The sequence below is a fragment of the Geospiza fortis genome, unplaced genomic scaffold (genome assembly GCF_000277835.1).
Source record: "Geospiza fortis unplaced genomic scaffold, GeoFor_1.0 scaffold246, whole genome shotgun sequence".
In the NCBI taxonomy this organism is placed as follows: domain Eukaryota; kingdom Metazoa; phylum Chordata; class Aves; order Passeriformes; family Thraupidae; genus Geospiza; species Geospiza fortis.
The window spans coordinates 799,917-825,727 of record NW_005054476.1 but is presented as its reverse complement, the minus strand read 5'-3'; the positions used below and the strand labels follow the sequence as shown (position 1 = coordinate 825,727).

Genomic DNA, 25,811 nt, shown 5'->3' with positions numbered 1-25,811 from the left:
GAGGAGTTGGGAAGGCTTTCCTTGATATGTTCTGTCCTATCTATTTCTCAAACTGTGGCCATGGTGGGAGGCAGGCAAGTGCCCTGGGTGGTGTGCAGGTGGGAAGGACTACGTCAGTGCCTGCGTTCCTGTATGCCCAGGGGAGTTATCAGTGCAATTTGAACCTGACATTCCAGGGAGTGGAGATATTTTGAAGTGGATGCTTTAAGCATGGATTTATATCCTCCCTGTATTTTCCATTGTCTGTTGTAATTCCCTGGGGCTGTTAATTATACATATAAATCAAACAAAGTCTCTGAGAGTGTCTAATATTTAAAGTGAAAGTCTAAGGCTTCCAGTATCTGGGGCGAATTATTCTTTTCAGGCCTAACAAAGCTGGCAGAACTTCAGTTAAGGGAAGGGCAGAACAATGATGTGTTTCAACTGTGTTTTATGTAATTTGTGCACTTTATGAAGGGCTTGTATAATTATTTTATCCCTGAAAATATGATGGATATTTTTCTAATGGGTTTTGAATTAAATTTGCATTTGAATTGCATTATTTCCTTCAACAAATACATTGTTATCTCTGACTGAAATGTGGATCAAAGAATCACTTGAAACATAATACAGAAGTAGCGCTGCAGACCCTAGCAGCCTGAAAAATAATTGAAGTGAAGTAAGGAATGTTAACAAGCTCAAATGTCATCATCTTCCAAAACCTGACATTTAAGCTGATCCACATTCCCTCTCCTCCTTTATGTGGAATACAAAACCACATACATTGTGGGGTAACTAAAAGAAATGTTTGCTGGAGTTGGTTAAGAAACAGTGGACATGTTATTTTTGTATTAGCTCTTGTATAGCCACATATAAGCCTGTTTGAAAAAAATGTAGTTTGTGTAGCGTAAAGATGTTGGGGGAAGGGATAATGAGTTCCTACTGAATACTAATTGCCTGTGAGTTGTTCGGGGAGACTGTATAAGAATGGAAGATTTGTTGTAAATTAGTCACTAGCTGTATTGTGCATTGCAGTGAGGTTAGACCAGAGCTGTAAAGGTGCCAGATCTACAAAATCCTGATGATTCACTGTCTAACTTGGTGTTGTGTGAAGGAGAAATTACTGTGCAGACTAAATATTATTGGAAAAAATGCTCCTCTAATGACAGTGTAATCTTTCTTCATGACACTTAAGTTTTAAGATCATTTGAGCTAGAAAGATGGGAGTAACAGATTTTGAGTGAGTTATCACTGCATTTCCAGCTGCAACATCCCAAGGTCTGCCAAAATTATAAACGCTGAGAGGAGGGGTATTGCTCTGGAGTGATACAGAGCCCTGCAGATTGATTAGTCCTCATAGCTTGGTGTTCATCTTTGGCTACCTTAGTTCCAGCATTTTGCCTGACCTTAATTTGAGATCTTCTAACCCCCACTTTTAACATGGAAACAAAGCTTTGCAATAGTTTATTTGCTTTTGAGAAGTATTTTCTCATTCCTTACTTGGCTTCTATTGTTTTCATTTGCATCAAAATGGAAAGGTGAGTTAATGATTCATTGGCACACAGTGACCTTTCAAATAGTTCTGGACCACGATGCAGCAGCTCAGCTCGAAGCTCTCATACTTCAACCTTCTTGCTTCTGCTTTAATATTTGCAGCCCGATCTGCCTACATGCCTGGACGCCTGAAGAGAGCAAACATTTACAGCTTCTCCCTCCCCTGTGTTTAGTGGGCAATTTGATCCTTCTTTGTCCATTCGTTTATTCCACATTACTCTTAGGCTTGACTTGCTATTGAGAACAACAAAGTGCAACTTTGGGAATCTGCTCTCTGTTTATTTAGCACAAAATGGACTCAGACTCTGATTCACCTTTTAATTACTCTTGGCCTTCCTTACCTAAAATGAGGATTCGAAGAAGGGCATCCAAACCAGGTAGAAAAAGCTATCTTCTTTTAAATGACTCTTGCTTTACAGCTCTGACTCCTTTTCATTTTCTGCTTCTGTGAAGGTGGCTCTATAAACTGTTTGTGTGAGGTAGATTTTTTTTCCTATCAAAAGTCCATCTCACTGTTTTTAATGCCTTTTTAGATAATGGAGTTGGAATTCTTTAAGAAAAAAGAAAGTATTTTTTCTCCAGATTACGTACTGTTCTTTACGATTGTTTTTATTTCTTTACTCTCTTAAAGCTTTTTTTTCTTCTTGATGTATGTGTAGCTCTAGCTGAACAATTCTGACACCCTGGAGCTGCACAGGATGGCAGCAGCTGAAAAAGTTCTGCTGGTTGCAGTTATTTTCACTTAGGGAGAATTTGGTAATTCAGTTGTGCCTCAACAGCTAACAGGTTTTTGGGTTTTTAAAAATAATTATGAGAAAAAGCATACCAGAATGAAGAGAAAAATGAAATGAGTCAGCTACTGTCTTTGCACAGTTAGACATTATCCTTCTTTGTGGAGAAATCTTTGGGAGTTAGGGATTATAAATGCTGTCAGTATGAGAAAGGGGGGTTTTAAGGAGGCTCAAAGATACTGACTGGTAAGTTTATGTAAGGAAAAACTATGATTGAAAGTTTTAATAAGGAAAGAAAAATTTTTAGTACATATAAAAGGAAAAGAATGGAGAAAAGAATGGCAAAAATATGATTTATGCTTCCTTTCATAGAATTGGGAGGGTATTTGTGTTTCAGAAAGGGAAAAAAACAAATCAGAGAAGTAAGATACATCAGTGTCATTAATACAGTAAGCCAAGAGACTCATTTTTACACAGACTGAGACTTTGACCTAGTTTAGAGTGGAAAATGTGTACAGAATGCATGTTTTAATGTGCAAGGCACTTCCTCAACTTTTTCCTTCTTTTCATGAGGAAATCCAGTATTTCCCAACTGCACAGGAGTTTCTGCTGTGTGTATGAATGCACATGTAATTTGCAGAGATGAAATAAGTTACAAGTTGCACAGTATGTGTGCAGGAGGAGGACTCGTTTTATCTGTAAATGCTGTAGCTGTGCACTTAACCTTCATTCACCTTTGTTTAGACAGATCTTTTTAAAATACTTGACCAGTTGTAAAGCACTGGATACAGATGTGGTGTTTGTGTGTTACAGTATTGCACCTTATTTCCCATCCCTGCTAATAGTATACCAACACAGTATATACACAGCTGACCTTATATGTGGGGTTGTTGGAGCAAGAAGGTGCTTTTGCGTACCTGTGCATATTTCAGTGGCAAAGTTCAAGGGTTTGTGCTTGGCTGATTGAAATTCTGTATGTTGATGTGGTGGGAGAAGTGCCTTTGCAAGGGGAGAGCAGGCTCTTGATCTAAGCACATGATCTGTGGTTTTTTCTGCAAGTGTTTGAACGTGACCAGTTGATCCTGGCGTGCAGGTGCGGGGCACCTAGCTTATGCCTGCATTTCATTCCTGCAGGGCTTCAGGTCTCAGTGAACAAGAGACTTGCAGTGCCTGGCAGGAAATAGTGCAGGGTTCTTCCAGACACTCCACAAATTATGAAATCATGTATCTGTGCTGGGTGCTCCAGCTCTTCTGGACCCTGGCATTTCAACTGCCACCCTTCCCCTCTGGGACATCCGGCTGTTGGTATCCTGACCTAGGGTTGCTCCTCTTGGGAGGCCAGGGAGCTGTGCAGACTGTCCCACTCTTCAGAATGGAGAGTCAAAGTTATCATACACCACTTCCCATCATGTACATCAGTGTTTTCACATTTTAAGGCCCAAAGTTTCATCACTGTCAGGAACCCTTCAGACTGTGTGTGCAGCCCCTGCCCTTCCCCTGAACTCCTGGAGTCTGTCAGGAGCCAAGTGCAGACTTCTTTCCTTTGGGACATAACATTGCAGATTGCTGCCACCTGCTGAAGCTGCTGGGCATGGAATATTTAAAGGGTAATTAGGCTATACAGGGAACGTGAATGTGACTTTTTCTGAGTGATTGGACTGGGGAGAGGATCTAGGATTTTCTGCTTGTTGCAAGACACCAAAGGTATTTATTTTGTTGTTTTATGTGAAATTGTCACCAAGCATGGTCCTTGCTCTGCACAGTCCTACCTGCTCAGAGACAGTGACTCTCTCAGCCTTTTTGTGAGCTTTAAAAACCTTCAGAGGTGCTGAGAATATCTGTCTGATAAGTCTGTCCTACCGCACTGGGAGGTGGGAGTTACACACTGAGTACTCATGCAGAGGTGTGAAGTGAAACCAAACATCCCATATCATGGGAAAATTTGTTGGATTTTTTTGTATACTGTTCTATAAAATGAGACACGAACTTATTTCTGTTTGCATATTCATTTGTGTAGTAGATAAGGTGCCTTCTTCAGGGAGGCAGTCAAGACTGTGAATCCCACGTTGAAAACAGCCCACATTTAGGTAGCCCACATTTAGATGAGCAAGACCAAAACTCAGATTGACAAGTGATTTTATTCTTAGTGGCTACTTTGGGATTATATCTTGAACATGTTGGCATTATTTTCCAGCATCTATATGCCTGATCCCCCTTGTTTAGTATAACAGGTAACACAGTGCTTTAGTTTCCACTTTGTAGATTTAAGACAGTTAAATGTTCATCCATGACAATAGCACTTCAAAGCCTAATTTACCCTCCATGCAGGCTTATTCTCAAGTACTTGCTTAATTTTGCTGTCAGGAGAAGTTGTGCTGTTTGAATGAAGGCCTAAGAAACCTCAATTAGGGATGCAGTTCTCCCCCTGAAACTGATTATATGGTTAATTCTGTAGATGTGCATGTCGCTTCAGTTGGACCCCTGCTAGGAACTTCTTTCTAAAAATTCAGGTGACCTGTTTTTAGAGCAGTAGTTCTGCAGTCCTGCATGACCCACATGCTTAGCTGTCTGTATTTTTCACTGACTTCCAATTATACATTAACCCCTGCTCAGATTGCTGGGGGTAAATGTGATGAGCTGTCTGAAAACTGTTCATAGTATTTAGAGAATGGAATTTGAAATTTCTTTCCTGGCTCTTGGCTTGGTCATGTTGATATATTTAAATGCTCTTTTGCTGTGTGTTCTCCCATGAAACAAGTTATGTTTTGATTTTTGTGAAAAAAAAAATAGTGTTGTGTTCTTGCCATTTTCTGACACAGGCCCTTCAAGGCTATACATTTTCTTTCACCAACATAAACCATGTTTTTAATTACTGCTATGATGCTCATGCGTTTCTTTAAAGTTATAGTATTTGTATAAACTTTGTGGCTGGCAGAATACACAGACCTTGCTATGTAACTCTACAGTATTAGAGAAGATGTAGAGAAGAGAAATTGTGCTTAGTTAGCCTTTGATCAAGGTCTTTTATGTTACCCATGTTTGGAGATTATTCTTTCCAGCATGATATCTAAATAACACGTGCATCTATCTTGACTGTTTATCAGGCTGATGGCAGAGAGCCACAGGGTCTTCTAAAGAAGGCATGTCTTTATTCTTTTCCTGTGATCACAGTGTAGAGCCAGAGGGTGTTCAGTTCTGGAAGAAGGATTAGCTTGTTGAGCTGTGCTTGCTAGGTTGTTTCAGTAACAAAGGTAATTCTCCTCTGTTCTATTCAGGTCATTCTTACTTTAGTAAGCATCTTGAAATCCATTTCCAATACCTTACAGAACCTAAACCCTTCTGGGGACACCTTTGCCACTTTGCTCTGGCAGTCCTGTCTTTTCACAAGCTATGCTGAATTTTTGCATCTGCAATGTGAATAACCTTATTGAATGCTCAGGGAAGATTTATGAGGCATTTTATTTGAAAATGGATTTTGTTGATATGCTTCATCTTTCAGGCAAGTTCAGCCTTGCTGCATATTACTGCTGGTACCCAGTACACTGAGCTGTTACCTGCTGCCTTGTTAACCTGGAGGGAAAGGTCTGCTGATGGTCCCTGTAAGATCAAGAGCACTTGTAGCCAGTAAGGCAGGCCGGAGGCAGTTAGCGAAGCTGTAGGAATGCAGTGTGTGATTTGGACATTTGCAGTGATTTTGTCACTTTTTAAGCTATGAGGGCCTTTCCAGTGGAAATAAGTTACTAGCACAGTCAATGTGTAATTAATATTGCTCTCCCCCACATTCAGCAAAGCTTTAAACTTCTCATGTTACAAAGTTAGTTTGATGTTGTCATTCCTTCACATGTTTGAAATTGAGGGGGCAAGGGGGCAGAATGGGAGTAAAGAGGTACAGTGGGGTCATACTGCCGTTGCACTCAGTGATCTTGAAGGTCTTTTCCAACATACATAATTCTATCACTCTATCAAGCCTGAAATAATTTGTTACCATTTAAAACCCCAATGAATATTTATTTAGTCATCTCACATTTAACCACAGGCTAACTGGAGCATCTCCAGGAAAACATGATATTTAATGTGGATAATTAATAAGGGTTTACAGACTGACGATACTGTAGGTAGCATGTTGTGCTATAGCTTCTACTTGCAGCATCTTTCTCCAGAATTTGTTATTTAGGTTTTTAGTCTTGTACAGAATTTTAAAATAATGTAACATATTATTAGAAGGGGGATTTGGGTTCTTTCTGGCTGGGGATATTGCAGTCCGCTAAGTGACTCTGAAGACCCAGTGTGACATCCCACCCTGAAGGGGAAGAGATCACCCAAGATGCTCACAGATGGTCAAAATGAATGGCAAAAGTGAGAGAGCCCACAAAAGCTTACAAAATTTTAGTAGTAAATTACAACGTGACATGGAAAATGTTATAAGGTAGTTCCTGGTGTCCTCCTGCAAGCACACAGCAGTGGGGTTTTGGTAAATAGGTGGGTTGAAAGGGAGGAGAGAGAGAGGGAGATGTACTAAAGAGGGGAGAGAGAGAAAGAAAAGGAGATCACAGTCCTGGCTTCAATGTCAGTCCAGGCAGTGGGGTGTCCAGAGTGGTGGGGCTCATGTACAGCCCAGCTCTAGAGAAGTATGTTTATTTAGATAATTTTTTTCACACCCAGGAGCTAAGTTTCTTGCTTTCTATACAAATGAGCTATCATGCACAGTCCATTTCTCTAGATCTTTCTTGACCTGGGTAAGAGGGCTTTGGGGGTCTTGGGATGTCTTGACCTTTCCCCTACAGTCCATGCCTACTGCTTTACCTCTTTCCTGCACTTGAGCTGTATTGTCTTGTGATTATCTCCAGGATCCAGAAGAAGGATGTTTGTCTCAGAAAAGTGCTGCCCTACCTCTTGAGCCACATCCTGTTCCTTCTCACAGCATGTCATTATGGACAATCCTTGGCTGGCTCTGCATCTGTTTGTCTATTGGTGTTTGAGACATACACATCAGCCCCCTTATCTTTGAGGTTTCTGCACCCCAGCAGTAGGGATTATTGCTGAAATCAAGAAACTGACTTCTTAGGGTCAGGTTTACACTGTGGTGTGTGAATCCCTAATGCCTGGGCTGTTTTTCGGGGGTATGTGTTGAGCCTTTGCCAGCCTAACACTGGAGGTGTACGCCACCCTTGCCCATTGTGCTCCGTGGGTTTATATAGGAGAGGGAGTGCAGGCTGGAGGAGGCATTAAGCATACAAGAAGTGATGGAGACTCTGACACCTTTTTGCCTGGTTGTTGGTTTAAGACCAACCCTTGGAAAGCTTTATATGCCACAAGAAAGTACTGTCAATTTTGCCAAATCACATTTCCATATGATGTGAGCTGCCAGAGTTTGATGAGCTGCTGTAGAAAATAATGCTTTTATATTATTTATAAATAAAGGCTTTGGGATCTTGTCAGACATAAGGAAATGGTTTGCAGCTTTAGCAGTTCTCAGTATGAGAGTCACTAAAATCATGTTAAAATTCTTGTATTGATGGAGAAACAAAATGAGATGTTTTAATAGTATGAGATCCCACAGGGCCTGCCAGGACTTGAAACCGAATATTCATACTGTGCCATTTCTAAATGGGAATTTCCATCTTTCTCTGAGTATAGAAGTTATTGTTCTTAGGCTTCATGAGATAGAATCTTAAAATTAAATAAAAGCTGTGGTGTATCATTGCAGATTTGGCAGTGGTCTGGGACTTTTGTTTTTTTCAAAGCAACAAATGCACCAGATCTTAATAAGTGTTGTTTCTAATCCAGTTGTATTTTTTTATTATGAATTTTCTTGCAATCTGATTCATATAAGCATCTTGGATGGGCTTTGAGCAACCTGATCTAATGAAAGATGTTCCTGGGCATGGCTAGGGGGTTGGATTAGATAACCTTTAAACTTCTCTTTGAACCCAAACCACGCTATATGGCTCTGTGACCTTCTAAAAGCAGTTACATTGCTATATTAATATAGTGTGAGGAAAGTCTTTAGTGGTATCTTTTCCTTTACACCTCAGTAGAAAATAAATTTCTGATGCAGTGTAAAAAATATTTTAAAAATAATATTCAGTAACAGACAAACTCAAATTTATTGAGTGGTTTGATTTTGGATATTTTACTGGGTTCAATAGTCTCCTCTATCACATCATTCTTATGCTAGTGTGTCTCCATTCACTTCCAATGGCAATGCTTGCCTTACAGCATTTTAAGGAAAACTGCATTATGACCATAATTTTTTTTAGCCGGTTTTCACACAGTCTACAACAGCCTGGTTTTGTGCTTTGTTAAATTTTGCCTGTTTTACATTCAGAGGTACATACATAACCTAGCTCAAATGCTGGACTCTTCATTCTTATAGCCAGTTTTAAGAGAAGTGGGCCTGCAGGACAAGATTTCTGCTGCTCAAAGGCAAAGAATACACAGCCTGTCCAGCTTTTTTAAATATCTGTAGTCACAAGCACACTTTCGAAAACTAAACTCTGGATTTCTGTTAATGATTTCTGGTGAAACTGTTCAAAAGCAGATCAGATGCAGTATTCATCCTAAACATCCTCTTAATGGATCAAGTCTTGCTTGATTGCTGTCACTCTGTAAAGGCAGTATTAGTGGTATTTTATTTATATCTCTTTTGCAATGTTATTGTGTTTTTTTAAATGTTGGTTTTTTTGTTTGTTTGGTTGGTTCTGTTTTAAGAACTTTAATCTGATTCCTTGGTCTAAGATTAGTATTTATGTGGCTGCCAATAGGTAGAATGCTTTAGGAGAATCATTATTTGATTGCAATTGAACAGCATTTCATTTATTTAATGTATCAGATGTCAGGCATTTAATGTATAGGCAGAATCATGCATAATTCTTCCCAGCCCATAAATCTTGTCCTGTGTTCTTCTGCAAGCACAAATCTCTGCAAAGTTCTACTTAGGTGGAAAATAGTAGCTTTTGCTAGCCAATACACAGGAACATTTATTTTTATTTATGTGAATGATTCTGTGGTACCCTTGAGAGTCTTGTCAGCTATAGGCTTCCTGGAACATATAGCAAATGTTGGGCAGTTATGAAATGAGCACATTTTGCTGTGGTCACACAAATATTACTCAAACTGTAATGCTAAGATTTGGTTCTTAATGCTTAACTTTGCAATTTTTATGGTAGTACATATACATGAGAAGGAAATGGTTTGAGATTTAATGGAAAATTTCCCATACTTTTTATTTTCCAGAGCACAGACACTCTACCCTTGATATTCTTAGGAAATTGAAGTCTCCCCCTACTTTCTTTGCTGCAACCAGACTTTCTCCCATGCTGAGTGGAAGTGATGAAGTATATGCAAACTGCATGGTAGTAGACCAGGTAAGCTTATATTTGAACTTCTGGCTAATTTTTCTTCATCTTTTGTTAATTTAGTTGCATAATAGTAGGATCTTCTGGATCTGTCAGCAGTGCTGCTGATTAATAAAATTTTAAATTAAAATCAGTAATATCTTACTCTTCTCGATTATATTTTGTAACCTTTATATGAGGTCTCTTTTAACAGATTCAGTCAATGATAGGAATTACTCTCCCTAGACTGCAGGAAGAACTCTTAAGGCAGGCTATCTCTTCTGCATGTTTGTGAGCTAAACAACATGTGCTTCTTAACAATATTACTTGTTCATGTGCATTTCAGATTTCTGAATTCTGTGTACAATCACAGTACAGATGAATTTGCTGGATAATTTCAGAAGTTAAATATAAGCTTACAGTGAGGCTTACAGGCTCAACAAAAACAAGACATTGGTGAAAAGGTGAAGTTGATGTCCTACAGCTGTCATGGAACATTCTGATATTGGAGGTCCTCACTAGAATTCCCATTTCTGATTTGTCACCAACACTGGAGATGACCTAAAGTGACATTTTACATCACTGTGTTGCACCTGGAATCTTTCTTTCATGGTCACTCTCAGATACCATAATTTAGGATGTGGGCATGAGTCTGACTAGTCACAATTTGTGTGTGGTGGCTTGGTCTAGGTAAAGAGATGCCAGATTCTGGTGGTGTGTAGCTATTTTTCAGTGATGCTTTAAGATGTTTATTTATTTGTAGCCTGCTTTGAGCTCTCTCATGCCTGAAAGTTGGCATATAGGAGTAAGAAATTATCAGATAATGTTAGAAGTCTGAGATTTTGCAAGTGTGATTTTTCGCCCCTTTTTTGCCTCCTGCCCACCCCTACCCCATTGCCTGAAACACTTCACCCAGTGCATTCACTGCAGATCCAGTTCATGTGACAGCTGAGATGGAAGTTTGAGTCAGAGGCTTTTTTGTGTTCAAAGTGCACTTAAGAGATGTAGTATAGATTACATTTATATCTGTAATATGTCTATTTATTTATCTATATAAATATATCTATATATCTGTAATATATATTACCGATGAATGTAAGAGACGAATGTATGTAATAATGACGCATAAGTGAGCATCTGTCAGGAGACTATAAAGTGCAGTCTTTGAACTCTTGATTTGAATATTATTGAGGTTGGAAGGACAGAGCTGCATCTCCATTACAGATGGAGATGTTACTCAAGTGTATTGCTCAGGGGGCCTTCAGCTTGGGTTGCTAACCTTTGCTCACTATGTGGCCACATTCTGCTTTTTAGAATTGCTGACTGGGGCCAAATTCTCCCTTAAGCACCACTCAGCAGGAGCCAGAGTGGCTGCTCCAGAAGGTCCCTCTGGTGCTGAGGAGGAACGTTGCCCAGACAGGAATAACTTTTCAGGGGGAAACAGCTGCATAAGACCTGGGAAAGCATTTTACCTTTGTGCATGTCATGTGCACAGCGCAACAGAAGTATTTCCAGACTTGTGTGTGCTGTAGCTTTGAATGCAAATGTGGGCTGCTGTAAAAATGCCAGCAGTTCTTCCTGTCTTTTACTAAGAGAAGCATAATTAAGATGGGGATGAAAGCACATCTCAAGAGGAACTAGAAAAGAGGAAGTAGCAATCAGAAACACCAGGGCTTTGGAGATGCTTGCAGTCCTTCCTTTATTCTTGCCTTTATACAGGTGCTTTTTGGAGATTGAGTGTATTAACTGGCAATGTGACTTTTCAATATTATTCAGTATCTAATTACATGATTGTTGCCTCAAGCTAAAAGACTAACAGTGAACTGTATTTTAGTATCTTCTGCAGAGTCAACAGGGAATTATTTGTGACTAGAGTCTAAATCCTGATCCCTGTACCTGAGAGAATAGAATTTCCAAATCCATTCCTGTCTTTTTGCAAAAGGAGAGGTGCTTCAGGCCCCAAATTGCTTAATGGCAAAAAATAAGAGTAATTTCCCTTCCTTCCCTCAAGAAACTCTGTTCCAGGTCATGCATATTTATCTCAAAGCTTAGGAAACTGGTGATGAAAAATTAAAAGTGCATGATGTGTAGGCTGATTTTTCCAAATTAAATTGCAAAATGTTTGAATTCTCTTCCATATGTCTCCCACACTAATGTATTATGCATATTTTTTGCTCAACTTAAGGATAGTTTTAAAATAAAATCTATAAATATTTGTATCAGTACATTTAATAAAATGTATAAATAGGGTGATAAATTCAGAAGACTTGGAAATACTAATTAATTGCTGCTCTAATTAGGGGAAAAAAGTAATGCAAAGTCCAGAATCCCTTAGTCATATAAATTGCCTTAAATTCATGTGGTGTAGAAAGTAATAGGGAAAAAACTCCCAAAACATATAGCCATAAATAAAAAGGCAAACTTCTCAGGTCCTTGCTTCCTGACAATATGTCAACAATATGTTGTTGCCTCTTACCAGCACTCATTTTTTACCTGCAGGCTGGAGACTTAAAGCCTAACTACATTCATGGAGATGGTGTCAGCAGTGAAATGTGTCTGAACCCTACCAACTCAGTCTCGATGGATATGAGCTCTTCATCTCTCTCCCTTGAGGAGAATGATCAATTTATGTATCTCCCAAATGAAGAAAGTCAAAGGCCAGTAAAAAAAGAAGAAAACACAGGATTAAGACATGGCATTTCACCTTCTCATCTGTATGTAGCAGATTCATATCTTCCATTCAAGACCCATGGATTTATTAAGGATCGGGGCCAAATTTATGCTGACATGAAAAGAAGAAGGTATGGAATTGACTTGATGTTATGGCCAGAATAAGGATTATTTATTACCACCTTTTGTTTAAAAAGGTGAAGCAGAATCTGAAGTAATAAACTAGTATTTATTGGGGTGAAATCTCTGTTTTTTTTCACTAAAATATATTGTCATATCAATCTGTTTTCATAAAATAGCTGTGAAGACATTTTTAACACATAAAAGTGTCTTCTTAGTAAATATATCTTGAATGCAAATGGATACTTTTATACCTTTATTTCTTGTATGCAGATAGTCTTAACAAAAAAAAAAAAAAAAAGAATTAGCTCTTCACAGAACTGCCATTGTAGCATTTTTGACAGACAACAGAATTTCACTGTGGTTTTCCTCAGTTATATTTTCCATTAAGAAAATTATCCAAAATCTGTTGAAGTCTCTGGGAATCTTTCAAGTCTTTAAATAGGCCTGTAGAAGGCCAACTCCTGATTCCATAGGTATTTATCTCAAAAGACACAGTGCAGAGTGTATCTGCTGTTTATGACAGGTTCAGACTGGTTTCTTCTCCATTGCTGGTACACAAGGTTTGCTGCCATTTGTCTGAAGACCCTCCTCCAAATGGCTTCAGAAATGTAGAGAGCTTTGAAGATGGAACTATAATTTTGGTAATTAAACATAGGTTTTTAACAATTAATTTAAAATTAAACAATTTAGATAAAGTTACTTGCTGAAAAAGCTTTATTACTTCTCTGAATAGATGAGATTCCTTCTTATGCAGGAGGAAATCTGAATCTTGCTCCCACCTTCTGGGGAGTATTAGGACTAGTTGGAAGTAGAGCATCAGATCTGTGTAAAAACAGCAAGGAAGAGAAGGGCCAGCCAATTATTATTTAAAGTGGGCAATAAGATTTTCTCTACCTCAATTTTGAGTTTCTTATGCAACTATGAAGTACCACTAACAAGAATATTTAACACAGATAATATAATAAATGTCAGACAGAGTTTTTCTTTCACACTCCTTTTTTGGTGTTTGTTGTTGTTTGGGTTATTTTTTTTTGTTTGCTTTTTCTTGCTAGCTATAGGGATGTCATGTAGAATACTATAATCTTCCTGTGCCTCTAGTCAGAAACATTTTTATCCTTTGTATTTTTAGATAGCCCCACCCTTTTTAAGACCTTGGTTAGGTACCTGTATGAGAACTGTATATAAATATATACACCTGTATGAGAGTGTATATAAATTTTCAGAGACATGTGATATGCCTTAATATGTCATATGACATATGTAATTGATCCAAATATTAGGCATAAAATAAGACTAGTAGTGTGTTATTCTATTTTAAAACCAGCTTCTTATTTCAGAGGAGTCCCCTGGAGAAGTTACCACAGTAAGTCATGGATACTTGTCTGTTGACATAGACATGTGCTGCTTTTTCAATTCTAACATGTGACAGTAACTGATAATGCATTTATATAAGTTGCTTCTGATATGTCATGTGGGCTGTTATTCAGAAGCATTGCAAAATATTTCCCCAGAATTGTAATAAGGAAGTAGTTTCAGACAGTAGTGATAGATTTGTGCTTCAAAAAAGTAGTGGTGTGTGAAGGAATTTTTGTGCTATTATCCGTGGTAGGAACTCTGGCTATTTAGAAATACCACACATAATTTAAAGTTTTATGTTGTAAGGCTGGAATGCTATTGCAAGCAGTCAACCATTCCTTTGAGACACTCTGATGAAGAGACCATGAACTTCCTTTTGCAGGTAACAGGCCTCATTCTGGAAAACTCTGATACTGCTGAGCAGCCTTAGTGCACTCGCCTGCTCAGGAGCCCTTCCCAATAAAGTAGTCTCTATGTGTTTGACATATTGATTCAGCCAGAGATTTTTCAGTCTGCTTGTTGCTCTCTATGTTTTTAGGTATCTGTCTTTTGAATTGAACCTTACAAACCATCTCAAGACCCTCCTTAATCTCTTCTTGGTGTTTTTCTCTTCCATCTTCTGTCATGAAGTCACAGATGTAGATAAAAATATGTCTGTTAACAGCCATGTCATATCTTCCAAATACACTCACTTACATAGTATCCATCTATACTCACGTATACTAAAATCTGAGGTAGTTCTCTCAGTTCCTCTTATTGTCTCAGTTCTCCTTATCTTCTTTGAAGCAAGACAGGTTTATGCCTGGAACAAAAAATCTCATTTTTGGGAGATGCTGAACATGTGTCTAAAGCTCATGATCCAGAGGTGGCTAGCTGTGGTGGGAGTGTGTGTGATCATGGGTGATGCAGATACCTGCCCTGTAGGTCTGTGAGACAGCGTCAGAGGGTCCTGGACAGGGTAACTGACTACCTTGACCAGGTGGCTGCAGAGAGAGACACCTCAGGGCATGGTTTACCTGACATAATCATGGTGCTTTGGGCTGTCATTGGTCAGAGGATTCAGCCGTATCTTTGCTTATTGCATTAAGGTTGAAGTAAATTGCTGAGAGGAACTCAGGGAAGTTAAAGACTTTGTTGTCTTCTTCAGTTCAAGTCTCGATGACCTTGAAGTAGACAATGGAAGTGGAGGTGTGTCGGACAGATCCCATGTTCACTACCGTCCCCTCAGCTCTTCAGCGGCCATGGCTTCTAGCAGAGATGGACTGGACTTACCTACCAGTCTGCAGCCCAAGGTATTTCACCCTGTCTTGGTTTGAATTGTTTTCCTTTTAAGTAAATCACTGAAACTGTGCGAGAAATGTCTGAATCTGAAGGAGAAAGATGAGTTCCCAGTTGGCAGTGCTAGTCTCTCCAGGGACCACTCACATTGAGTAGTGAAGCTGAAACTGGGTGTGGCTGAGCTGGGCAGCTGCCATGGAAAGAAAGCGTCCATCAGAGATTTACCTCAGCTTTGAAAAACAGACCATCTATCAGAAGTGTGTCAAAGGAAATATTTCAGGTTCAGTGAATCAGCATTTTTTAACCAAATATATTTAGCGAGAAGATGTTTAACCAGCTCTAGTTATGTGAGAGAGTAATGGTTTGTAAAGAGTAAAACTAGCCTGCTGCTTGCTTTAAAACAATTTCTACACTCAGGGAAATTCAATTGGGGTGTCCATTGATCGATGTAAATCTCTTTGTTATGGTTTTCTGAAGTATCCTGTCTACATTAATTTTCATTAGACCATGGTGTCATTTCTGAGGTCTTCAGAGTTATTTCTTGTTTGCAGAGATTCTTAATGATTTTTTAGATGCACTTTTTGCCACTGTAGAACTTTATCTGACCTTCAGCAAATGATTTCATGAAGGGAGAATAAGAGTTCAGCAAAAAAATTAATTATGATAGGGCTACTTTAAAAGTAAATGACATATCAAAAATTAGGAGGTTTCCTTTCAGGTCTTATTGTTCAGATATTTGGTAAATGGAAAATGTTTTCAAATATAATAATGATTAAAAAAGCAAAAAACAACATAGAGAAAAGAAAAAGAGTTCAACTCTTTTCTTTGGAAACTCTGACATCAGTAAAAAAGGCATGGCCAAAGTCTCCATGAAATGTTGTTCAAGTATTAAAGTACTAAGATCAGTGCCTTCCTTGGTAAAAGAAGATAGCTTGGTCATCAGAAATAATGGCCAACAATACTGTGTGGATGTCACCTGTTACCAAGTTGGAGAAGAATGTAAGCTTTCTTTTATTCTCTTAGTCTAACTTGCACCCACAACTTATTTCCTGTAGCATACAAAAATGTGTCATGGTGGAAGTATGACAGACTTCCTAAGAATTCACATGAAGTTGTCAAAAATTCAACTTGAAGCCAAGAAAATTTATGCGAGTGGTCAGTTGTTCCTGATTTATTTTGGTTTTGTTGCTGATGCAGTTCAAAATGACACAAGATTTCATTTGCTGCAATTTCTCATAGGAATTCGCAGTGTTTGGGGTTCGGTCACGCTCCTATTCCTACTCCTCATCCAAAGGCGTAGTGGGAAGACCTCGCATTCCTCGCGGCTTTGGAGCTGGGGATTCAAATGGAGGTCAGTTCTCTGGCTTTGCATTATTCAGTACCTGCCTGCTTCAGGCCCAGTGCTGATGTTACTTTACAGAGCTGACCAGTGTGTATGTTTGGTAGCTCAGGGCTAGTAGTAGCTACTAGATGGTAGTCCCACCATCATCCCTCCATTTTCTCCCATCTACAGTCCCATCATGCCCATGATACAGCGACTGTCCTTGACAGGGCGTACAAACGGAGAGAGCAATAGCCACAGAAATGAATATAGACAAGGGCAATAATCCTCTCATTGGAAGATCCCTAGCCTTCTGCTAAGTGTCTGACAGAGACCAGGAGGAAGCTCAGAATGACACAGAAGAGGCATCAAAGAGGACAGATGGTTCCAGCTTCCCACAGATCCTAAGCAATCTCTGAAACACAGGTGGGCTGTGGTATCTCTACAGGCTGGGAAGCAAAACCCACCCACTTCAAGTGGAGTCAGAGATGTCTCTGAAAGAAGCTTGTAATTTTTTATGACTTCTCTCTGATGCGCTTTATTTCCAGACACATAGTTTCATGTTTAGGAGACAACGCACACTTTTCTCAGTGAGGATATGGGTTATGTTTAAAAACCATGCAAAGTGTGAAATACATACACTGCTTTTCGTACAGTTCACATCACTTAAGAAACACCTGCATTTCATTTGACTTCTGTCTCGGTAAGCCTGTCCACTGCCATACTTCCAGCTTGTTTCTCCAATATACCTTCAGTTTTTCACTAGTCCAGGGCAAGAGACAGGACATGTGAGCCACAGTGAACAAAATGGGTTGGACACTTGGAGAAGTTTTGGATGCTATATCATTGGAAGTATTCAAGGCCAGGTTAAATAGGGCTTTGAGCAACCTTGTCTAGTGGTGGCATCTCTGCCTGTGGCAGAGGGGTTGGAACTAAATAGAATAATGTAATTAAGGTTAGAAATTACTCCAAGGTCTACCCATTCAATGAGGAAATTCCTCCTTCAGAATGTCCAACCTGAACCTCCCTTGAAGCAGTTTGAGCCCTTTTCTCTTTTGCTGTCGCTTGTTGACTTGGAGAGCAGGCTGACCCCCACCTGGCTGCACGCTCCTTTCAGGCAGTTGTAGAGAGTGAGAAGGTCACACTTGAACCTCCTTTTCTCCAGGCTAAACACCCCCAGCTCCCTCAGCTGCTCCTCATATGACTTACTCTCTAGACCCTTCACCAGCTCTGTTGCCCTTCTCTGGACATGCTCCAGCACTTTGGTGTCCTTGGAGTGAGGGGCCTAAAACGCAATACAGGATTGGAGGTGTGGCCTCACCAGTGCTGAGTACAGAGGAACAATCCCTGCCCTGCTCCTGCTGGCCACACCATTGCTGATCCAGGCCAGGATGCCATTGGCCTTCTTGGCCACCTGGGCACACCCTGGCTCATGTCCAGCTGCTGTCAGCAGCACCCCCAGGTCCTTTCCAGCCACTCTGCCCCAACCTATGGAGCTGCCTGGGGTTATTGTGACCCAAGGGCAGGACCCAGCACTGGGCCTTGTTGAACCTCACACCATTGCCCTCAGCCCATGATCAGCCTGTCCAGATCCCTCTACAGAGCCTTCCTGCTCTCCAGCAGATCAGCACTCCCACCTGGCTTTATGACATCTGCAAACTGACTGAGGGTGAGTGAACTCCATGTCCTCACCCAGAGCAGTGTTTAAGATACTAAACACAATTGGCCTCAATGCTGTCCCCTAAGGAACAGTGTTGCTGACAGACTCAAAACTGGATATAACTCCATTCACCACCACTCTCTGGGCCCAGCCATTCAGACAGTTTTTTATCCAATGGAGTGCACCTGTCCAAGCCATGAACTGCCAGCTTTTTCAGGAGATGCTGGCTGGGCCTGATGACCTGGTTGCCGTGCATGTGCCAGTCATTACTCTCAAGATACTCTGTTCCATAACCTTCCCCGGCACTGAGGTCACCAAGGTCAGGCTAACAAGGCTGTAGTTCCCCAGATCCTCCTTCTGGCTCTTCTTGTAGGTGGGCACCACACTTGCAAATCTCCAGTTATCTGGGGTGTCCCTAGTTAAACTAGGATTGATCATAAGTGATGCAGAATGGCTTGGCAAGCTCTTCTGCCAGCTCCCTCAGTACTCCAATGATCTTTGAGATCCTTTCCAACCTTAACCACTCTGATTCTTTGACATTCAATGTGAATGAAACATACAAAAAGTGTGAAAATGTTATCATTAGCTTTGAAAGCATTTAACAACTTCAAAAACTGTTGTGGGGGTGAGATACACAATGTCTGCAGGCTTCTTTTTTCCTAAGAAGCTGAATTAAACAGTGTAGCAAATAACTTCTTTAATGTTAACTCAAATTCACTGTATGATTTCATGCCACCTTGTAAAGAGGAGTAAGTATTGCAGCCTGCAGCATGCAGCTATGTTGTGTTTTCATTCATCTCCTAAAGTATTTGTAAGTATTTATATTCAATGCTTTAGGTGAAAAGTCTTTGAAAAAGACTAGAAGAAAAAGCTAGAAGTATGTCACAGAATTAAAAGCTAGCAGAATAGTGAAGCCCTCTGTCATGCTTAAAGTTAAAACAGAATTCCTTTGACACTGCAGCTAAGGGATTTTATTGATGTCACAGCCTGTTAAAGTTTCACCCAGACACCATTACTTGCCCTGATTTGGTATGGGCTTGGGTCCATTTCCTTTTCATTCTTTCTCCTCTTCCTTCTGGGACAGTCGTTGTTGGACCTTTATGTGTTTTATGGAGAAGGTGGAAGCCCATTCTTGTCCAGACTTTAGAAGCAGGGTGCTCTACGCCTGCATCACAGATGCGGTGTAATGCTGGGAGGGAGGGTGGTGGTCTGCTGAGCTTCCTGCTGGCAGTTCCTTCCACCAGCACCTTTTGCACTGTGCCTCTTTTTGCCAGCATTTTTCAAGGATGGGAGCATTGAACACAGTGTTTGGCAGCTGGCAGTGGTGATTGTTGTGTGAGGCAGGCACACCTGTGCTTGCTTTGAGTCGTTTTATCTGGGTATGGAACTAGCCCAGGAGCTTGGTCCAAGAAGCTGGCTCAGATAGTTCATCCTGGTCTCTGTGAGCTGCAATGGGGTTATGTCTAGGCCTGTGCAGGAGTCTGCATGTGGAAGACCTCCCCCTTCACCTCTGCCTAGCTGCCAACACTTTGGACATCTTGCTTAGGGTTTAGCTATGCAAGAAGGAGGGTGCAGCTGCCCTTGCACATTGCAAAAAAATCTAAGCCAAACAGATGAATTCAGAATGACAGCAGGATGGTTTTTTCCACACAAAATATGAGGGAAAAAAGAGGCAAAACACCATCCTTTTCTTGTGGAAACTTTAAAATGTGCTCAGGTTTAAAACATATTACCTGCCTTTATTGGAGAGGGTATTACCAGGCTGTAACAGTAAAGGATTTGTCTGCTCTGTAGGTGGTGTGCTCATGAACAGTGATCCATTCCTCCTCCAGGCCCTTACACTCTCTAAAGTCTCAGCTCCACGGTGCTGTTTTGCATGAGACATCTCCCATGGATACATGGAGTTGGTTTCTTACAGAAGCTTCGGGTGGTACAGATTGAGCCTGACAAATAACTGAAATGCCCTTTTTGTTTTGCTGCCTCTTTGGTAAATATTCTAGCTCTTGCTAACCTGATGTCTGCATTTGTCTAAAGAGATGTGGATTCAGCAACGGCTGTTTAAGCCTGTATCTGACTTCAAAGAAAGCGTAGTCTGGTGCTTTGACTTAGGCAAGCACATATCTTTCTGAACCATGCCTGTAGTAGCTTTGCTAAAAATATCTGAAAAATCTTTCTGAACCACACCTGTGGTAGCTTTGCTAAAAACGTCTGCAAAAGTGGCTTTTAATTTGAAAATGGTAGTGTTCTCTCCAGTTTTGGGCTTATTTTCTTCCAAAACAACCCAACTGAGTTGTTTTTCTTTTGTTTTGCTTTGTAGAGAGCTTGTGAAAAGCATGTCCTTGGGTCATCTGTTTATAGGATCGTAGAATTGTAGAAGATACAAATTTGTAGAACATTAAACATCCTAGGCAGTACTTAAGGTAGTAGTATTCCTCTTTGTGTAGAAGGATTTTTTTTTATAAATCTGCATAAGATGTGTAACTGTGAATGTTAGAAGAATGTCATTAAGATACTTTATAGCAAATTATATGAAAATCAAAATGAAGGGAGAGTCATTCAAGTCCATGTTGTTAAGAAAAACAAAAGAAATAATTTTTGCTATTCTTAAAAACAAACTGTATGCAGAGACTGGCATTCAGTGATACCCTTCTCAGTTCTGTCAGAACCTGTCAGCTAAAAGCGTAGTGGGAAGTGGTCTTAACCTAGAAAAAGCTGTTTCTAATGTATGTATGTTTTTGCCTTCCTGGTTTTCAAATTATATTGCAAACCCTTAACGGTAGCCTTATGGCTTGGTGGAGGTTGTGGGTTTGAAATGAGCCTGATGACCTTGCAGTGTGAGTGCCCTGTGGCTGTTTGTGTCTTGCAGAGCGCGCGTACAGCCTGCCCGAGCAGTGCCGGGAGCAAAGGTATGAGTGCGTGTCACGGAGAGCCGGCAGCAGGTCTGTGCCAGAATGCCATCTAGGGAGCCCTGTGGGCAAGAGACCTTCCTTCCACGGGGGCTTTGAGCAGTGGGGTAGAGGCCCCTGGCTTCTGTGAACTCATGCCTAAACCGGGTGCCAAGCTCAACCCAGCTCTCACCACACACATCCTGCAGCAGGGATTTACTGGGACGTGCAAAGTAGGGATGGGCTCCTGCCTGCTGCTGGGGCTCCTGTCCATTGTAGGAATGTCCAAAACACTGCAGTAAAAGCCAGGCAGCTTTTGATACCAGCTGTAATGTAGGCAAGCTTGTTACACGTTGCACATGCAGAGTGCGTATTGGCAAGTGTTACTTCTTTTTGTGTAGGGATAGCAATCTTTTTCATAATATGTTAAACCCACAAAAAAGCGTGTAATTGTAAATGTTAGGTGAAACAAGCACTGTCCAGATTCTGCTATATATTAATTGACTGTTGCTACTGGAATGAGGAACATTTTTTCACTGCCTTTTTTTTTAGGATTCAGGAAGAGGGATGGAATAAATATGTTGTACCCTCAAAAAATGAGTCTGAAAAATATAAAGTGAGTCGGACTTTCAGCTTTCTGATGAACAGGATGACCAGCACACGGAATAAAGGCAAGGTAAGTTGGGATTTATGTCCATATTATTATGTATGATTATGTGACTGTAATTGAATGAATTATAGATGGAAGCTAATTTTTCATGTGAAGATAAATTGTTTATTACAAAACCACAAAAGTCATAGGAAGACTCTTTTCACTTTTCTAAAATTTAAAACACATGCAGGTTACCCTGAAATGGCATTTGTATTAAAAACTTTGTATTAAAAGCTTTCCTTTGATGTCATTAGCAATTCTGTGTAGTGATTTAGCAAATATTTAAATGTATGAATTACATTTAAGAAATATTTTCTTTGTTAAATAAAATTAAGAGATATGGGCCTATTCTTGGAATTGCTCTCCAAATGTAATTGAGTATGTAAACTTCTACATTAGGGTGTAATTAGTTGAATTTGCCTTATTTGAAGTTAATGGGAATTCTTGCATAAGTAAACAATGCATAGTGTTAAAGAGTTTGAGAATTGAGGCCTGCACAGTCGAACAGGCCTACTATGGAAGGTAGATTACAGCACTGTAACTTAATTCTAAGGCATCTTAATTTTAGATTAATGACATCAGTTAGCAGCTTGAAGGACAGGCTTGGCCTACAGGCTCTTTCTGGGTGGCCTTTTGACAGTTTTGCAGGCTCTGTAGTATGCCCTCCTGTGCCCCAGGACATCCTAACAAACACAGAAGTGAAGGTGTTTGTCTGAGGCAGTACCTTCAGGAGTGTCAGGGCTGACAATGAACATGTGAACATGTGTGTCTGGTTGTGCAGCTTGTGTCTGTGGGTTCTCCTAAAGTATAACGCTCAGTAACTAGAAGTATAAGCTATATGTATAGTTATGCCAACAAGGGTGGTGGAAAAATAGGCAGAATTTATTAAATTTTTTACCACTCATTAAAAATAGGTTGTTTCTAATGTCTTCTAAGATCTAAAGATAACTTTTATAAATTTGCATAACTGCACCTCTATCTGCAGAGACATGAGTTATATACATGTAGAGGATATATACAGTGTGTACAGTGAATGAACAGCACTTCTAAAATTTTGTTTCCTGTCCCTCCTCTGTTTTTAGATTTCTCAATGTATTTCTGCCAGTCTTCCTTGATAATTCTTCCAGGCCTAGCTGCCAGTAAAAACAAGGCCTATATGATTTTAGAGCTTCAGCAGTATTGGGCATAAGAGTACAGTATGCTGTTGTAAGTCTTCCAGGACAGGGATTAAATATTCTAGAATCATTTGGTTTGATAAGGGAATTTTTTTTTTATTTTTAAGATTGAAAAATTTTTATTTAAATAATTATTTATTTTATTTTAAAAATTTGTTTGTTTGTTTGTTTGTTTGTTTGTTTGTTTATTTTCCTGCCTCTTTTTTGGGGGATGAAGACAAAAAATAAAGATACCAAAGATAAGGAGAAACCAACCAGGCACAATTTTACAAATGGGACTTTCCCAGGAGTTGTCCCATGTATGGTCTGTGAAAAGGCCCTCCTAGGAAAGGAGTCACTGCAATGTTCTTGTAAGTAGCTGCTGGCTTTTACTTGTGCATTTACAGTGCTCTGAGTGCTGTTCTGACATCCTGGTTCAGTGTGATGTTTGAAACCTTGTCATCATTTGGATGTACCTGCTTTATGTAATGAGCTGAGGTTGACAAGGGAGAGGGAGGAAGGACAGCAGGTAACAGATTCAGAAAGAAGCGTTGATCTCCTAGCCCTAGCACATTAGGCAGAAACTTCCTTCTAGCCTGTATCTGTACTCAAAGAATCCTGAGGATCATTTTAATAAGTGAATATAGAGTTTTCCCTGAAAAAGGGAAAACTGAAGCCTCAGAGTACATTTTCTGCAGACTGGGGACCCTGTTTGGTGCCAGGCTTTGAAACATACCTTCTCTTTCAGATTGCAGTGTGATTGTGCATAAAAGCTGCAAGGAGTGCGCTCCTGTGTGCACCAAGGTAACCTCCTACACTGATCTTACTAGAGGATACTTGCTTTCCAAGGGGCTGGAAACAATGAAGGAAAAAAGAAAATACGCATAGGCTGCCCAGACCTGGTGTCTGTGTGTGAAGGGCTGCAAGGGTGTTAGAATGGCTAATGTGAGCAACAGAGCAAGCACTGTTTGCTCTGTGTGCTTGAATAACAATTTTTAGTAGGGAGTCGAAAAAGAGTTTCACAAAGTGTTTGTATTTTTGAAGCTTAGACTCTGAAATGGTGTGCCTGAAGGGTTACAGAACAGGTTGAAAAGAAAGGCTTCTCAAAACCTCAGAGAGAAAGAACCCTTGTGTACAGGGGGAATTCCATATGTTTGGAATAATGGAAAGCAGAGATGGAAGGGGCTCTGGCCAGCGACCTCATCTACCTCTCCACCCTTGGGCTGGCTCATGTCTTGGTAACAATTTGGGCAGATGTTTGTTTCACCCATTCTGGGAAATCTCTGGAGGAAGAGACTCCACAGATGCCTGCCTAGGCAATTGCTCCCAGTGTTCAGCTGCTTCTGAGCAGGGCAAAACCAGCACTCGAGCTGATGGATACTACCTTAACAGTTAAGAAGGAATGCATGCATGGTGAGGTTATCGTAACAAAGGCATAATCTTGAAAAGCAGGTGTAAGGCTACCGCCCTCAAGAAATAAAATGAGACTTGAAGAGAAATGTGCCACAATGATGCAAGTCATTTTTCACATTTGTGGAGTGTGTCTTTCTGGTGTAGCTGGGTTTTGCGTCATGGGGGCTTTCAAGGAGAGCATGATTCCATACTGATTCTTTAGCATAAACAAGCCTTAAATTGTACATAAATCAAGTGGGTTTAATATTGTTTATAATTTTCACGTCATGGCCTTGCAGTAATTTCTGGGAAACTTTAGGCATTAAGACTGCTGAACTGACAGCTTTGGTTCCTGGGGATGGTGGGTTACTTGCAAGAGGACACAAGAGCCCTCAACTCATCTCAGCAAGAATGCAGTGCAGGAAATGTTCACTGACCCACCTGAAGTGAAGTATATGCCCAAGTACAGCAGGCTTTTGGTACAGATTTTGCAAAAGTCCACTTTGGAAGGGGGAGCGGTTCTGCCTTTGGTACCCACGCTTTAGATAGTGTACTACCGCAAATGCTTTGATCTTATTTGAGTATGAAGCCCTGATTGTGCACTTTTCTTGCAGCCTTTGCAGCCAATACTCATATAGAGAAAGTAGAATTTTGTAACTCAGTCTGCTTAGAAGAAATAGTTTTGTATTGTAGTACAAATAATATCCTACTTTGAATATTATTATCTACCAATAACTAATAAAATTAGTTATTGGAATGAATTAATACCATAATTTAGGACCACTTTCTTGTAGCCCTTTGTGTGATGGTGTATGTGATTGAGTTACTGACTTGACTGTTAAATACATTATCAGCTATGTGATTTCAAAAAATTCTTTTTTCCAGAAATCCCAGGAGAAATACCATAGTAAAAACAAGGTCCAGGTTGGTGTAACATGTAAGTTAGGTATAAACCTAGCATTTCTAAGGTAGGCCTTGATTAAAAATCATGGGACTGACAGCATGAACTTTCCCATGTAATTTCTCTGTTTCTAATTTTTCTTTCAATATCTGTAAGAAAGGGTGTGTGTCTCTAATATGAACGGATTTTTTTTGAGAGATCACTGTTGAATTAACTCGTCTTCTATTAAAATGAGTATAAATTGACTATGCCTTCAGTGAAAACAACAAAAAAAGTAGCCAGTTCTGTCTATGTCATTTATCTTGTGCACAAGTGTTCATACACCTATAGAGGATGTACGATTTGAGATTATTTCTTTATCAAATGGTAGTCACTCTGGGGCTATTCCATATTGCCTACCGGCTTATTTTTATATTGTGTGAGAGAGCATTGAGGTCATGTACCTTGGCAAGTGGGCATTTTTGATGCCTGATGTAGGTCAATATGAACACCAGATAGCATTTCTCAGTATAAGTGTGCTGTTGATGACATACTCTGTCAAACAATGACAAACTCGTTGTTTCTCAAAATGTTGTGTTGTGCTTTGCCTCACAGATTCCCTGCCTGGAGACATTTCACAGATGGTGCTGTCCTCAGTGCATCCTTCTTTCTCAGTGCCTATTGGACTGTCTCCTGGAAAGAGGGAAGCCTCACAACAGCCCTACCTCTTGTCCAAAAGTATCCCCGGTGCCAGTTTGGAAAGGTAGAGGGGCAAATGCCAATGGACTATGCTAAATACATCCTTCAGGATTTCTAGGAAGATTTAAACCATGAAATAA

General features: G+C 40.1%; 1 protein-coding gene across 1 annotated transcript in view; it reads left to right on the top strand.

Annotated features, from left to right (window-relative positions):
* Nucleotides 1-25,811, top strand: part of ARHGEF28 (Rho guanine nucleotide exchange factor 28) — a 106,742-nt gene that overhangs the window by 42,454 nt on the left and 38,477 nt on the right. The window contains 10 exon segments of the mRNA XM_031063008.1: nucleotides 9,501-9,631; nucleotides 12,101-12,402; nucleotides 14,898-15,042; nucleotides 16,268-16,379; nucleotides 20,876-20,915; nucleotides 21,447-21,570; nucleotides 22,939-23,071; nucleotides 23,449-23,504; nucleotides 24,978-25,029; nucleotides 25,588-25,735. Of these exon segments, the coding sequence (XP_030918868.1) occupies nucleotides 9,501-9,631; nucleotides 12,101-12,402; nucleotides 14,898-15,042; nucleotides 16,268-16,379; nucleotides 20,876-20,915; nucleotides 21,447-21,570; nucleotides 22,939-23,071; nucleotides 23,449-23,504; nucleotides 24,978-25,029; nucleotides 25,588-25,735 (1,243 nt within the window).